Here is a 16,137-nt window from a genome sequence, read left to right as displayed (position 1 = left end):
GTTTTTAACAGGTGACCACAGGATGTGCCACCAGGATGGACACAAGGCCTCTGCTTGGTCACAACCCTATGGATCCTCAGGCTTCATCTTGGAAACACCACTGTCACAGTGGAAGGAACAGCAAGGCTTGGGGATCCCACTGTGGCCGGGGCCATGCTGACCAATCTATGGAATCTGCATTTCCTGGGATGGACCTGGCCAGATCAATGCCCAAGAGGGACAAGTGTAGGGGTCATAGCGGGAGACTCACTGATGAACAGGAAGCTCTCGATGGTACCAGCAACATGCCCTTGACTTCTTGGCCTCTGGAATCTGAGCTAAATAACTCTCTTTTATTTATGAGCTACCCAGTCTCAGGCATTTCATTACTGCAACAAAAGAGTGGACTAAGATCCACACCCAGATAACTGAGTCCACTTAGCACCAGAAGGTACTTCCCCCACTGCAACTTCTTCACTATGCCAACCATAGCATCTCTGGCTGACAGAGCAGACTCTCTCCCCAGGGCTGTCACTGATTTCCTTACATTTGTCTTTCTTTTGCGATTATATCTGTGTTTCTGGAAATGTGCTCTCAGAGTTCCTTGTGTGGTCCCACCAAATGTTACCCGGACAGTGCTTGGCACACTTACCTGACTTCCTAGGGATGTGTGCATGCACAGAAATGACAACCGCCGATACATTGTAGTGTCACATTGCACAAGATCATCTAATCACTTTCCATTAGCCCTTCCCAGAGACAGCTTCCTGGTGACGATCCTACAATGCTTAAGATTCACGCGTCCCCAATGTATTACTCTGTCTGCCTTCAAAATGAATCTCATTTTGTTATTTCCTGCCTGTGTTTCTTACCTCTCTGGAATCATTTTTATTATGCTGTACTCCTCGTCGATGTTAAGAAACATTTCCCGATTTTGTATTTTTTGACAGTTGGTGAGGGTGATGTGAGCCCCCTTTTTAATGCATTGATACAACAATGAAGTGCAGCCAAGCCTGACATTGACCCGATGCTTGCACAGCGTCAGCAGCACTGACACCACACTCCATAGGGGACTCTTTAGTCCCATTCTCTCTAAGCTGGATTTTGGAGTTTTTTGTTTTGTTTTTGTTTTTGTTTTTTGAGGCAGGGTTTCTCTGTAGCTTTGGAGGCTGTCCTGGAACTCGCTTTGTAGGTTGGCCTCGAACTCACAGAGATCCACCTGCCTCCCAAGTGCTGGGACTACAGGCATGCGCTACCACCGCCCAACTAAGCAGGCTTTTTAAAACCCCAGCAAGTGGCACGTGGCACAGGGCACCTCACACTTGGCCTTTGCTTTACCTTCGCACAAGAAAGACTCCACTGACAAGTTGACCAATAAGCTGAGGCTGACTGCATGGTCCTCGGGAGACTCAAGTGTTCACCTGTCACTTCTGCCTCTAGATAGATGCGTGTCATATCACACCAGCAATCTTCAGTGCACCCAGGAGCAATTGCCAAAACCCAACACATGATTCACTGATAGGCTCCAATGCCTATTTCCCCCACATTTCTTTTTTCTTTTCTTTCTTTCTTTCTTTCTTTTTTTCTTTTTTTTTCTTTTTTTTCTTTTTTTTTTTTTTTTGGTTTTTCAACTCATTCTGTAGCCCAGGCTGGCCTTAAACTCAAAGAGATCCACCTGCCTCTGCCTCCCGAGTGCTGGGATTAAAGGCGTGCGCCACCACCGCCTGGCCTTCCCCACATTTCAAAACCCTTGATCTCTGTCATAGCCTAATAATTTTCCAGTGAAAATGTAAAACAGCATCCCTACTGGCATAGCCTTTACTCCACCAAACTGCTACTTATTCCATGCACACAGGCTCCAGGGAATGGCCAGACCTAGAGGGAAAAAATCACAGAAGAAAAACAGAGCAAAGTTCAGCAAGGGGGCTGCAGTTATTGGGGTGTGTTGATTGGTCTGTTTGAATCGTGGCTTTTCACTGTGCATGGCATTCATAATGCATTTGACAAGCACATGAATCCACCACCCACAGGATGTAGCCTGGGTGGGACAGGGTGAAGGATATGCTATGCACAGTCTGCCCCTGTATATCAGCTCTTTTCCTAGCTCTCCCACTCAAGGAAGCAGGCCAAAGCCCAGTGATATGAATGGTGTCAATAATATTCATGGATTTCATCCACTCATAAGCCTGGCTGTGTGCTTCCTAGCAATGACTCTTTACAGCCAGATGACTTCCTATTCTTCTCCCTACTCTTCTAAGAGAATAAATTCTGTCCTTTCTATGGGATGACCACTCACAGGCACAGAAGTAATTACAGCTAAGGAAGATGGGAAGTCCTAAAAAAAAAAAAAAAAGAATACCAGATGGGTAGAAGCATGTGAATGTCACTGTGAGCTGACAAGCTTTCTATCTCTCTGACAGACTTACAGAAGGGATGTCTAAACAGGGGCTTTAGAAACTCCAAGGGAAAAGTTCTTCAAGAAACCCCAATGACCTTTCTTTCTGGTGAGTTGATTAGTAGGGACCACAGATACCTCAAATCCAGCTTTTTTTTTTTTTTTTTTTTTTACTAAGGCAACTGAGTCTCTAACAGTCTCTAATAGAAAATGTGATCAGGACAGAAACCCCAACAGAGAAGTTAAATTCATGGTAGAATCATACAAAAAGAATGAAGGTAAAAATCACGACATATAAAGTCACAGACACACTGATAAGCAACTGAAAAGGCCACATTCAAGTACACAGGACCCCATGCAGTGCCAAAAGCAAGTCAACGGAAGTCATACTTGTCAGCAATAACCAATCCCAAACTGCCATGCATGGGAGGGAGGGCTAGCTTTCAGTTACAATGATGAAACACTGAGAAATAAACAAAAGAAAAAATTTCAGGAGTCATGTGTGGACACATTTTCATAAGGTACTAAAAAACTGGAATAGACCAAGGAACACAGGGCTCCTGGATAAGAACAACTCCATAGCAAAGATGTATAAATTGTGCCTATGGTTATGAGTTTTCTCTCTGAGAATTTATGTGCTATAGGCTTGGTCCCAGCAAGGGACTTCCAGAGGTGTTGGATCCTTGAAGGAGTGGAGCCAATTTGGTAGCTTATTGGGATACTGCCCTCAGGAGGGATTAGTGGTTTTATTGTTGTTTTGTTTTGTTTTTTAGATCCCGGTTAGTTTTCTTTAAAGTGGACTGTTACAGAAAGGACAAACATGGCTTAGATTCCCCTCTGGCTTCCTGTCTCACCATGTAACCTCCTCCTTGCACACATGCCCATCATGATGCCCACTGCCATACTGTGCTGCAGTCAAGAGGTCTCTTATCAGAGCCAAGCAGATGCAGCCAACCAATCTTGGGCTCTGGCCCATAAAGCTAAGACTTAAATAAACCCATTTTCCTTATCGAAACCCCAACCTCAGGCATTTTTCCATAGCAACGTAAAACAAAAAAATATCAATGCAATAATAATTTTAAAAGTCAACATACCAGTCAAAACCTCAAACAATGTCCACAAACCTAGGTAAGCTGTTTCTCAAGATTATCTTCAAAAAATCATATTATAATAATAAAATACATCAAAAAGTCTGAAACACACAGAGAAACCCTGTCTCGAAAAAAAAAACAAAAATAAACTGAAACAGAGGCAATAGAGGGACTTGTCTATTCTCTAATTATTATATTCTCTACATAAAATTATATTCTCTAAAAATAAACTTGTAAATAAAAATAAAGTATCATTATATAAAAATGGAATGCAAAGAGATAAAAACAAAGTTTTAACATTAAAAGTGTGTGAGAGAAAATTATAAATACTTTTATAAGTGTGTGGTTGGAAATACTTTCCAAGATTAGATACAGAAAGGTATTCCATATAATTAATCAAGTGTAAATTACACCCAAATAAAAAAACAACTTCTGTAAAAAGAATTCCACAATGGAAAAGGATGACAAGCTAGACTACACAAATCACCATAAAATGTGAAGTATTTATATAGTTTATTATAGTGCTTGAAGTCTTAGCTAGAGCAATAAGACAAGAAAAGAAATAAAAGGTATACAAACAGCAGAAGAGGAAGCCAAAGTATTCCTATCTGCACATGACATGATTCTGTACATAAGTGACCATAAATATTTCACCAAAAATGGCTGGTAAATACTTTCAGCAAAATGACAGGATACAAACACACACACAAAATCAGAATGTGTGTGTGTGTGTGTGTGTGTGTGTGTGTGTGTGTGTGTATGCATGTATAAGTGACAAATATACTAAAAAAGAAGTCAGGAAAACAACACAATTCCATTTACAATAGTCATAAAAAGTAAAATAAAATACCTCGTAATAAACATAACTAAGGAAACAAAGGACCTTTACAATGGAAATTTTAATACACTGAAGAAAGAAATCAAGGATGACACTAGATGGATGGACCTCCCAGTTTATGGGCCAACAGAATCAGTACTATTAAAATGGGCACCCTACTTGTGGTGGTTTGAATAAGTATGGCACCCATAGGCTCATATATTTGAATGTTTAGTCACCAGTTAGTGGAACTCTTTGGGGAAGAGTAGGAAGCGTGGTCTTGCTGGAGGAGGTATGTCAGGGAGTGGCTTTGAGGTTTCAGGAGCCCGTGTGTGCCGAGGCCCAGTGTCTCTCTCAGCTCATTGCCTGTATATCAGGCTGTAAAATTCTCAGCTACTGCTCCAGTGCCACATCTGTGTGCTCCTGTCATGATGACCATGGACTAACCCTCTGAAACTGTAAGCCAGCCCCCAGTCAAATGCTTTCTTTTATAAGAGTTGCCTTGTTCATGGATCTTCACAGTAACAGAGCAGGAGCTAAGACACTCCCAAAAGCAGTCCACAGATTCGATTTAACACGATCCCAATCAAAATACCAGGACCTTTCTTCACAGACATAAGAAAAATAATCTCGAAATGTATGTGGAAACACAAAAGACCAAGCCAAAGCAATGCTGAACAAAAGGAGGTGTCATCATGCCTGATTTCAGTTACACACAGAGCCAAAGCAATGGAAACAGTATGGTACTGGCAAAAAATAGACACAGATCATTGGAATAGAACTCTATGTGACTACAGCTACCTGATCTTTGACAAAGACACCAAAAATACTCCAGGAAAAAGACAGAGCCTTCAACAAACAGTGCTGAGAAACCAGGACTTCAATATACAGAAAACTAGCAGTCCATCCTTACCACTTGCCCTGCACAAAACTCCAAATGGATAAGGGACCTCAATATAGGACCTGATAACCCAAGGCCATTAGAGAAAAAAGTAGGGAATTTGTGTAGATAAGGACCTCTGGTTGCGCAAGAATTAAAACTAACAGTTGACAAATGGGACCTCAGGAAGCTAAAATAAATAGTCAACTATGCGTTGGAATATTTGCACACCATGTGAAGATATGCTGCTGTGATAGGTGTAATAAAAACCTGGATGGCCAACAGCTAGGCAAGAGAGAATAGGCATGACTTCCAGGGATAAAAAGGAAAAGAAGGAATTTAGGCATGCAGAGTTGCCAGCCAGACACAGAGGATGCAGGATGGGCAGTATGGAGATGAGGTAACAAACCCATGTGCCAGAATGTAGATTTTTAAAATGTGGGTTAATTTAAATCATAAGAACTAATTAGAAACAGGTCTAAGCTGGGGCTGAGCTTTCATAACTAATAATAAGTCTCTGTCATTTTTTGAGGGCTGGTGCTCCCCATGACAAAGTACTGTTACATGACTGAGTGAACAGACAGCGGCAGAATGGAAGAAAATTTTTGCAGCTATACAGAGAGGATTCATGTCTGGATTATACAGAGAACTCAAAGAACTAAACACCAAAAAGGCCAACACCACTGAAAAGTGGACTGTGGAACTGAACAGAAAGTTCTCAAAAGCGGAGCACAATGGCTAGTAAACACTTTTACGTGTTCAAGACCCTTAGCCATCAAGAAAGCACAGATTAGAACCACAGTGAAGACTCCATTGACCTAATCAGAATGGCCCAAGAGCACAAAAGAAGGCAGAGACTCCCATGGATGTGGGGGAAGGGGATGCTCACATGGTGTTGGTGGGTGTGCAAAGCAGTGAAGCCACTCTGGAAATCAGGATGGAGGTTTCTCAAAAACTACAGCTAGATCTCCATCTGACCTGGCTCTACTACTCCAGGGTATGTACCTAGAGGTCTTGATATCCTACCAGAAAGACGCTGGCTCAGCCACTTCATAGCTGCTCTATCCACAGTAGCTAGTGCATAGAATCAACCTGTGTGTCCACAAACTGACATCTGGAGAGTGAGAATGTGGCACCTACACACAAGGGAATATTACTCAGTGAAACAATGAAAAAGAAAAACATAAAAAAATGAGCAAAGGAAAAGGGAGCCGAGGAGGAGAAACGGGAAGATCAGAGACGGAGGGAGGAGGAAGGGGAGCGGGGAGAGGAAGGAGAAAGATCCTTATCTCTGGTGAAGTCTTGCAAGCTACCTCCATCTTTGAAGCAGGTTTTCAAATAAATGTCCTGGAAGGAGCTTAGCTTCATTCACTTAAAGCGGATTCACATGAAATAATAAACGAGATGATTGCTTAATTAAGGGCAGTAGACCTTTTTACATATGCTAATTGGTAGCATTCGCCAAGAGATTTGGTACATGACTCCAGGATATATTGAACACATAGACATATATATTGCATACACACACACACACACACACACACACACACACACACACATACACAGAGGCACACACTCTTAAACAGCGGATCTCATGCTGTAGAGATCATCTTTGTGGTTTGCATCCTCGGCCACTGTATTTTTTTTTGTTTTGTTTTCTTTGCCAAAATACATATTTATATTAGCAGTCATTTGTTTTCTTGAATTAATTTGTGTAAGGAGGGAACACACACAGCATTTTTGCAAAAAACATCAAACCACAAACCATAACACCAGCCCCAAAGACAAGTGCCTGCTTCAAAGACCCCCATGGATTAGCTCCTTTAACATGTCCTTTATTACACAGGACTATAAAAATACCTGTCACAGATGGGAAAGAGTCATCTTTTAAAATGCTTACCAAAACAATGTAGCTTAAAGGCTTTAATATGACATACTGTATGATAAAATTAGCCTCTCTCTCTCATATTTTCAACAATCTGCATTTCTCTGTGTATCTCTTGATCCTGTGTGGAATTGAATCCAAGCTTGACACTATCAGAGACATGAATGGAGTCACAATAAAAAGGCATTAAAATTGCCAGAGGTTTCTTTGTGATTAGAACATTGAACACTGGAGATAAAAATGACAGCCTTCCAACGTGGTGTTTGGTAGCCAAGATATTTGAAAAATGCAAACTCATCTCCTATCTGCCTCCAGGAAGGGAAGACCAGCCTGGGGCCTTCACCCTTCCTGACTTTCAAACTTCACAGTTAGCTGAGACCCAGGCCTGGCAGCGGATCAGGAACATGATGCTGCCCCATTTACAGGACTAGAAGTTTATATCAGGCCCTTCCATCATGCACCTATTTTGGGGTGCCAGGAACCCCTAGTTAAGGTGATCACAGAGACATAGCCCTGAACAATAGGCTGGGCATTGACAAAGGTTTCATTCCTAATTAAAGTCTAGTCTCATTCCTTGGGACCTTTCTCAACTAGGCTCAACATTGGTTTAGGAACTGTTGAACAGACAGAGTTACTTACAGTTCAAGGCCACATGTCTGTAATGACACACTTGTCATATAGTGTTCACCTGAGAAAACTCAAGGTATCCAAAGACCAATCCCCACCTGATCATATCTGAAAATACCTCATCTTCCAGCCTCTGTGGTAAGGAAGGATCCTGCTTCCGGAAGCTTCTTATATACTTAGACACATCCACATGGACCAAAGACCCCATTTGTTTTTCAGTATCATCCCCCTTTGAATCTGAAATGTCCCCATAGGCTTAAATGTTGAAAGCTTGGTCCCTAGCTGCTGTGGGTGCTAACTGAGGAGCTAGTAGACACTGTGGGCAGTAGAACATAGCTGGAGAAGTGAGTCCCTGGAGGTGGGTCCCTGGAGGTCTACCATGCCCAGCCTCACCCTATCATGCCCTTGACTTTCTGGTGGCTGTGATCTGAGCAGCCCTCCACCACCCCATCTTCCCGCTGCGTGACAAACTGGCCCACTGCATGGGGCCAAGCAACTGCATCCTGAACACTAAAACAATAAACTATAATGAATCTTTTCTCCCTTAAATGATTTCTATCTGGTATTTGGTCACCACACCAAGAAAAGTAACAAAGATCATTGCTCTCTGTAACTTGTACACTCCCCTGACTCAGTGTACTGTGTCCCACAGTCACCCCCTCCCACCTCCCTCATTCTCTCCCAGAACCACAAAGTCTCAGTACAGGTCCAAAGAAAGCACAGTTCAGGCTGAACTCTCCTGGCAAATGACCACTGTAAGTGGAGTCCAGCTTTCTTTACCTGACAGCACACATAGTCCAATATTTCAGGCAGGACATGTTATGCACATAGGTAGTCACTCACGCCTCTGTCCTTGCTTCCACAGCTACACTCCACTTCAGCCGCAGTGTCCCAGGTCTGACCTCTTCTGTGTGACTTGACTCACAGGCCTGTGGCACACAGAGGCCACAGGACTTGTACTATACTAACAGAGCCAATGAGCCAACCAGCATTTATAGAATGAGAAATGCAGAGACCCCTGACCTCCACACACTGCACTTCCTCAGGGATGCCAGTCACAAGCTTACCTCTCATCTCTGTCGCCGAGGAGCCATTGGACCAGGCTGTCCACTTGTTCCTGTGCTTACTGATCTCTTGTACTTTGCAGACATACTGCCCTTGATCTGCTGGTCGGAGTGTCAGGACAGACAGCCTGTACAGAACCCCCCGGCGCTCTTCCAGAAGATGCAGCCTCTTTTGGTTGGCAATACGGCTAAAGTTCCCATAGTACTGAATTACCCGAAGCTTGGTCATCTTCACCATCAAGGCCTCCTGGGAGCCATCAGGGGCGAAGAACCAGCGCACAGCCAGCAAGCTGTCCTTCCGTCTCTTCTGGGAGACGTGGCAGAGGAGAGTGGCATTTTCCCCTTCCAAGTAGTCAACCACAGGTCCTGGGGACACAGTGACATTGAGAGCACCACATACCTCTGCAGATGAAAAGATTAGAGGGAGAAAGGATGAATGAAGGCTACAACCTGACTTCATGCAGCCAGGCCATTGCCTATACTAGGGATATGCTGGCATCTAGATACTCTGTAAGGCCAGAGAGGCAATGGTTTCAATACTTTCTACATTCATTCCCCAGCCTCACTTTAACCATGGGCCTCATGGGCATTCACATTCTTATCGATGATGGTCTCCTTCACATGATGAGTCAAACACTGGCCATCTGAACAGACATGTTCTCAAAAACGTTTTAATCTGCCACTAACATTCAGATTACATATATGAATCAGGGCTTTGGAGAATCTCTTGGAAGCCCAGCTCACACCCCATCTTCTCCACTAACCTCCCCAAGGTGTGTTTTAGTCAGTGTTGACAGGGCTATGGGTCATAGCTGTTTAAGGCAGGCCAGAGATGCAGCCTGTGATGGCTTGTCAACCAGGAGACTGAATCTGTCTGTCTCACTCACTTTCTTCATCTCAGTGAGTCCATCTCTAGGCAGTAGGCAAGCAGGGCTACCTGAGTGCTAGTGAGTTAGAATGACACAGGATTTTCAGTGGCTTCTTTGGACTCAAGATCTGTGGTCTCAGAACAGAAAGTGCACAAGCTAAAATAAAAAGTGAAGGAGTCTCTGGGACAAGAGGGAGATGGGGTTCTCCTAACACCCCAAAAGATGATGCAGAATTTCAAGTACTGCCCACTACAACGCTTTGGTTTCTTAGTTCAAACCAAGCCGGGGTAGCCCACACCTACCTACAGTTCTACTCCTGAGCTGACTGACCTTCAGTGGAACACCCTAATACCCACCAGAGCCTCCAGACTATCTGAACCTAGAAAAGCTGAACATTCCATGAACCAGTTCCTGCTGTGCGCCATGAGTGATACAACACAGCCACATCACCCTGAAGATTGTGTCAGGGGTCTTCTCACACTCAGATGTCCTCAGGACTGTTCTAAATCACAGCTTTCTTCAGGCTGACAGGGTAGCACAGGAAATCACATGTCAAGACATAGGTGCTTGAGAGACCTTACCGTAGAAGGAAGGTGGCCTTCTTGCTAGAAGAATCCCCAACTTAGCACAGGATATCATATGTCCTGACAGGGGTACTTAAGAGACCTAACCAAACACTTACATAAAATAGCCATCCTCATAATAACAGTCATTGGTTGAATGAAATGAATGAATGATCCATCCATTCACAAGGACAGAGTCCTAACTCCTCTTACAAGCTTCATCTCTTAGTATCTCACAGTGAAGATCAAATTCCCACCCAAGTTTCTGAGGGGATAAGTCACATTCAACTCACAGTGGACACGTTCTTGGCTAGTTTAAATAACTTAACATTTGGAAAGTTATGTTCTGAGGATCAGTCTTCTATCCTTTGCCCCTCTCAGCAGCCAAGTGCTAAATTCAGGACTCTCCAGAATAATGTAAGAACTTTAACTCAGTTGTATCCATCAGTTCCCTTTGTCATGCAAGGTAACATTTGCAAAGGGAGTTAGGATAATGCATATTGGGGGGCATTATTCAGCACCCCACACCATGAGAGCCTTTGGTTAGGGGAAAGGTCACTGGTCCAACCCTTTCTTTCCAGCAATGAGGGAACATGAAAAATGCAGATCAACAGGTATCTGAGAAGGCTCACCTTAGGCTTAGGGACCTCTGGTGTCACTTTACAGGTCAAGGGTCACTCTGCCCTGGTTCGGTTATGTCGACACTCTCGGGCTGTCTGGGAGTGTCCTATAGGCTGCACCCTGCCTTCCCCAGGGACAGCGTCATTGCCGTCCAAAGTCAACCACAGTGAACCAGAAGAGTGGCCCACACCTTCCATGCACCTTGCCCACCTGGCTGGCACCTGGCCCATATGGACAGCACTTCCTCCTGATGGCTGAGGTTCATCTGAAGTACAGATGGCCTAATGTTGGAGTTCCCTGGTGAATGAGGAAGCATCTGGGCCCCTGGCTGACCCCTATTCCATTAGCCGCTGAGAACTGGACAGAGAGAGAGCACCAACATGCAACAGCTGGCTTACAGATCCCAAGGCCAGCCTGCCCCACCCCCAAAGGCTCCCCGCTGGAGCCAGAGGGGCTGGGAAGAGAGGAAATGGAAACAACATGGGTGGGATGAAAGCAGACTGAACCCTAGGCCCCAGCCCCCCACCCCACCCCATTCCGTTAGCTCTACACGAAGAGGGCATTATTTATAGTGATGGAAATGAAGAGAATGAGCCAAGTGCTCCAGTCCCCATGGGAGGCCAGATTCCATCCTGGAGGCAAAGTGGGAACCCTTCTCCTCCTGTCCTCCTGTGGCTCAGGCTCAAGGCCCTGTCCCCAGCTTCCGGAAGTGAAGGGGCTGAGCTCAGGGGGCACCCTTTTCTCTCTAGCAGCAAAGGGACTGTGCTAACCTCCTCAGAGGGCACCCTTTTCTCTCAGCATGCCCTCTGTCTCCCTTTCACCTCATGTTCTCTTACATGATGGTCCAAACATTGGCATCTCCCATGGGAGTACAAAGACATTCATCATAGACTGCATTGTGAAGAACTCTAGGCTATTCATACACTGAAGTACGAACCCCTAGTACCCCCAAATGGGGGTGCATTTGGGGGTAAGACTAAGTTAAATGAAATCCTTAGGGTGTGCCCACAGATGATGTGAAACAATTTGGCTGGTCACCATATGAAAAGAGACACATGCAGAGGAAGACTGAACACATGCAGGAAGAAGACACCACCTCAAGCTTAGTAGAGACACCTCAGGAGAAGCCCCCCCCCCCCACCACCGCTACACCTTGACCTCAGATTCCACCAATTGTTAGTCAATACAATACATGTTTGTTGTTAAAGCCACTGGTGTGGTAGCAGGCAGCTGCATACAGCCCTATTGATGAAAGCTCACCCTGACCCCTCACCTGCCACCGACCCTGATCCTTGCACATGCCCAAAATGGTGTGGAGACATAGAACCTGAAATAGCTAAGCATCTGTGTCTGAAAAGCTTTGCAGAAAGTCACAGGCTTTCAGAAATGAGGCCCCTTGTGGAAGCCGTGAGCGAGCACTCTCCAGCCCTGGAGCTGGAGGCTCCTTATGCCAAGCACAGACATGTGGAAGCTCGGCTTATGTGTATGCGCAGACAACCAGAGCACAGGCCCAGCCAGGAAAGGGTGAGCGTAGACAAGCTTAGACTTCTTAAGTTAAGGGGTTTGTTTCAGTACTTGTAGAGAGAAGGTTTAACAGTTCCTGGCCAACCATGGTCATTGTGTCCCCTGTGGTTCAGCAGAAAGAGGCAGGGAGCAATAGGAGGCATGATGGGGAATGGTGGGTAGACACACAGGCCAGACAGACTGAATGGCAGAGCATGTTCAACCTGTGTGAGGAAAAGGTACATGAGTAACTGCTGGCCCAGCATGAGGGACCGTACAGGGTAGATGTCACTCACCCTTCCTTCTCCAGCAGACGTAATGTAGCAGCTAAGCAGGGATGCCCCTCACTCCCTGACTTAAAACACTGTCACATTAGCCTGAAGCAGAAGGTAAATGTTTGCCTTATGAGCTTACACTGCAGAGAACTAAGGTGAGAGGTAGGCGCCCTCCACACTATACCTCTGCACTCAGAGTTCCTGCCTCCTCTTGTCTCCACGGCCGCCGTTGACCTTATGGAACTAATAGGCTAGTGGGTGAGCCAGCTTCTCATCAGGACGAAGGAGAGGGAATGTCACTACAGTGTCTCTGGCCACAGAGGAAACATGCAGGGTTTAAGTCCTGGAACAACCCTGATCCTAGCCTTCGGGGTAAGCGGCCTAAGAATCTGGCCATGAGCTGATGGCTATCTTGGGATCAAGGAAGTGAAAATTCAACAGCCAAGAATGGCCTCCAAGAGAGAGTCTCACTGTGCAGAGTCCCGAGGCAGGAAGAACCAGGTGCGGGCCAGAACTGGAAAGATGGGTATCCCTTTGTGAACTAAATCCTACTGTGGCCTAGACTGATGTCCCTTCCTGCTCAAATTCCTCTGGCAGGGACTCTACCCCAATCAAAAGCCAGTTCTTAAAAGAGGAAGGTGACAATGGATGACATACAGAAATGGATGACGTTGATCCAAACAGAAGGACAAGATCCCTGCAGCCATGATTCCATCCCTTCAGCACGCATGGGCTCTGATACTAGAAAGCCCCAGGCATCCCTCAAGGGCTGCTGGTCACCAGAAGTCAGTCCCAGGCCTTTCCAGTTGCCAGAGAAGAAGCAGTGAGCAAAGAAATGATGGGTAGAGCCTGGGTTGGTGTCCTGTGGTGTCCTGACTGAAATCCTGCTTCTGTTAGGAACGGGGCTCTCAGAACCTGGGCTTCTCTGTGCAAACAGGGGGAAAGTGATGCTTTCCGTGGTAAGTGCAAGTGTGGCGCTGTGGTGAGCTGTAAGTCTGCATGTGGGAGAGAGCAACAGGAAGTAACCCCATACTGCCCTGGAGCAGGGTAGGCCCATGCACTCAAGAGCCTCAGGAACACGACTGCCTTATGGCTTTAGCCTTTACTGATTATTGCTTGAAAGTTTAATATATTTGAAGAAGACCCCCTCAATTTCTGTTTTGCATGGGATCCCACAAGTCACACTGTAGTTTATGCTTCTGCATGAACCTCAGGTTCCTGGGGATGAGAAACTGCTTTGTGTTTTAGTGATGTCGTGAAAGGGATGAACACAGCTCTCTGAAAGGAGATTTATGAAGCTCCAGATGGCACTGTCTCCTCCCAGAGCAGCCGCCGCCCTCAGGTGCAGGGAGCAAAGGCTGCTCCTGGGATGCAGAAGCAGCCCCAGCCCCGAGCAGGCCAGGAAGGTGGGCAGGGCACTATGTATGGCCTGCCTTCCTCCCTGACTAAAGAAACACTCCACTCATGTCCAGGAGCCAGGAACTCCTAAGTGACAGCAAAGTGATAATCTGATTCAGGACAGCGGATCTCTGACTAGTACATTGCCTATCTCGGTTTGCAGCATCAGGTGCTGCTGAGAAGCACCAAGCAGGGAGGCGAAGCCTCTAGACCTAGCCCACATGGCACTCACTGTGAGCCAAAAATGTCACCTAAAAACACTGAGGTGGACATCTGCTCAAGTGAACTTGAGGCCAAACATAGTTCTAAGGCAATTAGAAGTTGTTCTGTTTTGTTTTTGTTTTGTTTTTTTTTTTCTCAATTTATCTTCATTAGCTGCCAAGTCTCATTTTACAGCCAAGACTGTGGCCCAGAGAAGCTGAGCAATTTGTTCAAGCTCAAACAGCACTTAGCCAGGATGAAATTCAAATCTGGGAGATCTGCCTGCAAATCATAACCACCACTCTGTACCACGGCCTGGATTTAGTGACTACTTGGACTGACAGTTTTCTGTAAGATGAATGGTAGGATTGGGTGACCAATAAACTCCCACTCTACCCGCCCCCCCCCCCCAAATAGAGGTGGAAGACTGCCCAGGCTAGGAGTGTGGGTCTATACGTTAAGAGGATATGCTGGGCTTTCCCTTGCAAATGTAGGTGAGCAATCTAGGAAGAGGCATTTCAATGTGGATGACAGGCCCAAGGTGAGGGCCACACAAACAGGAGCTACGGGGTGGCCCTAGGTACTTCCAGGACAGAAGCTAAAGGATTCTGCTTTTCAGGTCCGTGCCTCTGTTCTTCATTTTAAAAATGGGGATAAAACTGCACAACCCTCAAAGGCTGGTAGGCCAATAAACTGCACGGATGCTTTGCGAAGACCTTGGATCCATAAATACTTGAAGGATCTTACTGTGAAATACTGCTGTGATTAAATGAAGTGGTGCTCCCCTGGCGTTGGTAGTCACCTGGGAAAGGAGAGCCACTAATGTATGTGTGACTATTATCCTAGCCAGCGTGGTCCTGGGGAAGCAAGAGAAGGTTCTTCAGCGACTCTAAGTGGGAACCCTAAAGCTCCACGCAAGCTAGCAGAGGTGGCCCCAAAGCAGTGTGGGAAAGTTTGTGGGAAAGGACCCTGCTGGATGAAGCCTAGGACACCCTCTCTAACCAGGTCTGACCATCTCAGAAGACTCAAAGTAAGTCCTCAGTGCCACCCGGCTGGGACAATCCACTCGCTCCTGGCCTCATTTTCCCAGCGCCTCCAAAGATAGTTAAAGGGAAGTTGGTGCTGGCCCCAGCCGCGGGTCTTGACTGCTCCGAAAGACAGAAAAAAGCTGCCAACCTGGGGTTCCGATCAGACTGGCTTCTCCCTGCGCTCCGCGGCCTGCGGTTCGGAAGGGACCGGGAGCTGTCCCGAGAGCGGGTCCCCACCGCGGGACGCCGGCAGCACCAGGGGACCGACCACGGAGACCTGGGTCGGCGCTGTGGCGCCGCCACGATCGCCAGGGAGGGGTGCGCCGCCAGGACCCCGCGCAGCCCTGGCCTCCCCTCCCGCTCGAGCCCCGGCCTCCCACGCAGCCGCCCGCCGCGCCGCCCTTACCCGGGGCCGGACCCAGCAACACGGCCGCCGCCAGCGCCAGGAGCCGCAGCCGCATCTTCCCGCCGCCGCCCGGCGCTGTGACCCGGGAGAGCGCCTCCGCCCGCCGGGCCTGGCCCGCCCCTCGGCGTCCTGCCACAGCCCCGGCCAGCGCTGCTGGGTCCCTGGGTCCGCGCCGGGCTGGGGGAGCGGCCTCCCATCAAGTGGCTCAGCCAGCCCACAGTGTCTCCTTTCACCACGCCCATGTCTCAGATGAGAAAACTGAGGCGACCTGGGAGATTCAGGGTATCCAGAGCTGAGGACGTTGACCGCCGCCCCCCCCCCCCCAACGCGGTTATTCCTAAGAGGGGTCCAGGCACCACGAACTCTGACCCTGGACTTCACACATTCGCTCCCCAGGCACTCCCATTGAGGCTTATAGCAGTTGAGAGAAAGTTCTCTGTTTCTGCCTTGAACTTGGAGAAGGAGCTGAGAGCTGGGTGATGACCCTTGGAAAGTTAAAGGGTTCACACAGAAATGTTTGGAAACTGTAGCAAGA

The 16,137-nt window shown here is 46.9% G+C and overlaps 1 protein-coding gene across 1 annotated transcript in view; it reads right to left on the bottom strand.

Annotated features, from left to right (window-relative positions):
* Positions 1-15,769, bottom strand: part of Vstm4 (V-set and transmembrane domain containing 4) — an 85,934-nt gene extending 70,165 nt beyond the window's left edge. The window contains exons 1-2 of the mRNA XM_036199685.1: positions 15,603-15,769; positions 8,742-9,140 (exon numbers count right to left, since the gene is read on the bottom strand). Coding sequence (XP_036055578.1) covers positions 8,742-9,140; positions 15,603-15,657 — 454 coding nt within the window. The 5' untranslated portion in view covers positions 15,658-15,769. The remainder of the gene's footprint in view (positions 1-8,741; positions 9,141-15,602) is intronic.
* Between the last annotated feature and the right edge of the window lie 368 nt (positions 15,770-16,137).

The sequence above is a fragment of the Onychomys torridus genome, chromosome 9 (assembly GCF_903995425.1).
Source record: "Onychomys torridus chromosome 9, mOncTor1.1, whole genome shotgun sequence".
NCBI lineage: Eukaryota > Metazoa > Chordata > Mammalia > Rodentia > Cricetidae > Onychomys > Onychomys torridus.
The sequence above is the reverse complement of the archived record's forward strand: the minus strand, read 5'-3'. Positions and strand labels throughout refer to the sequence as shown.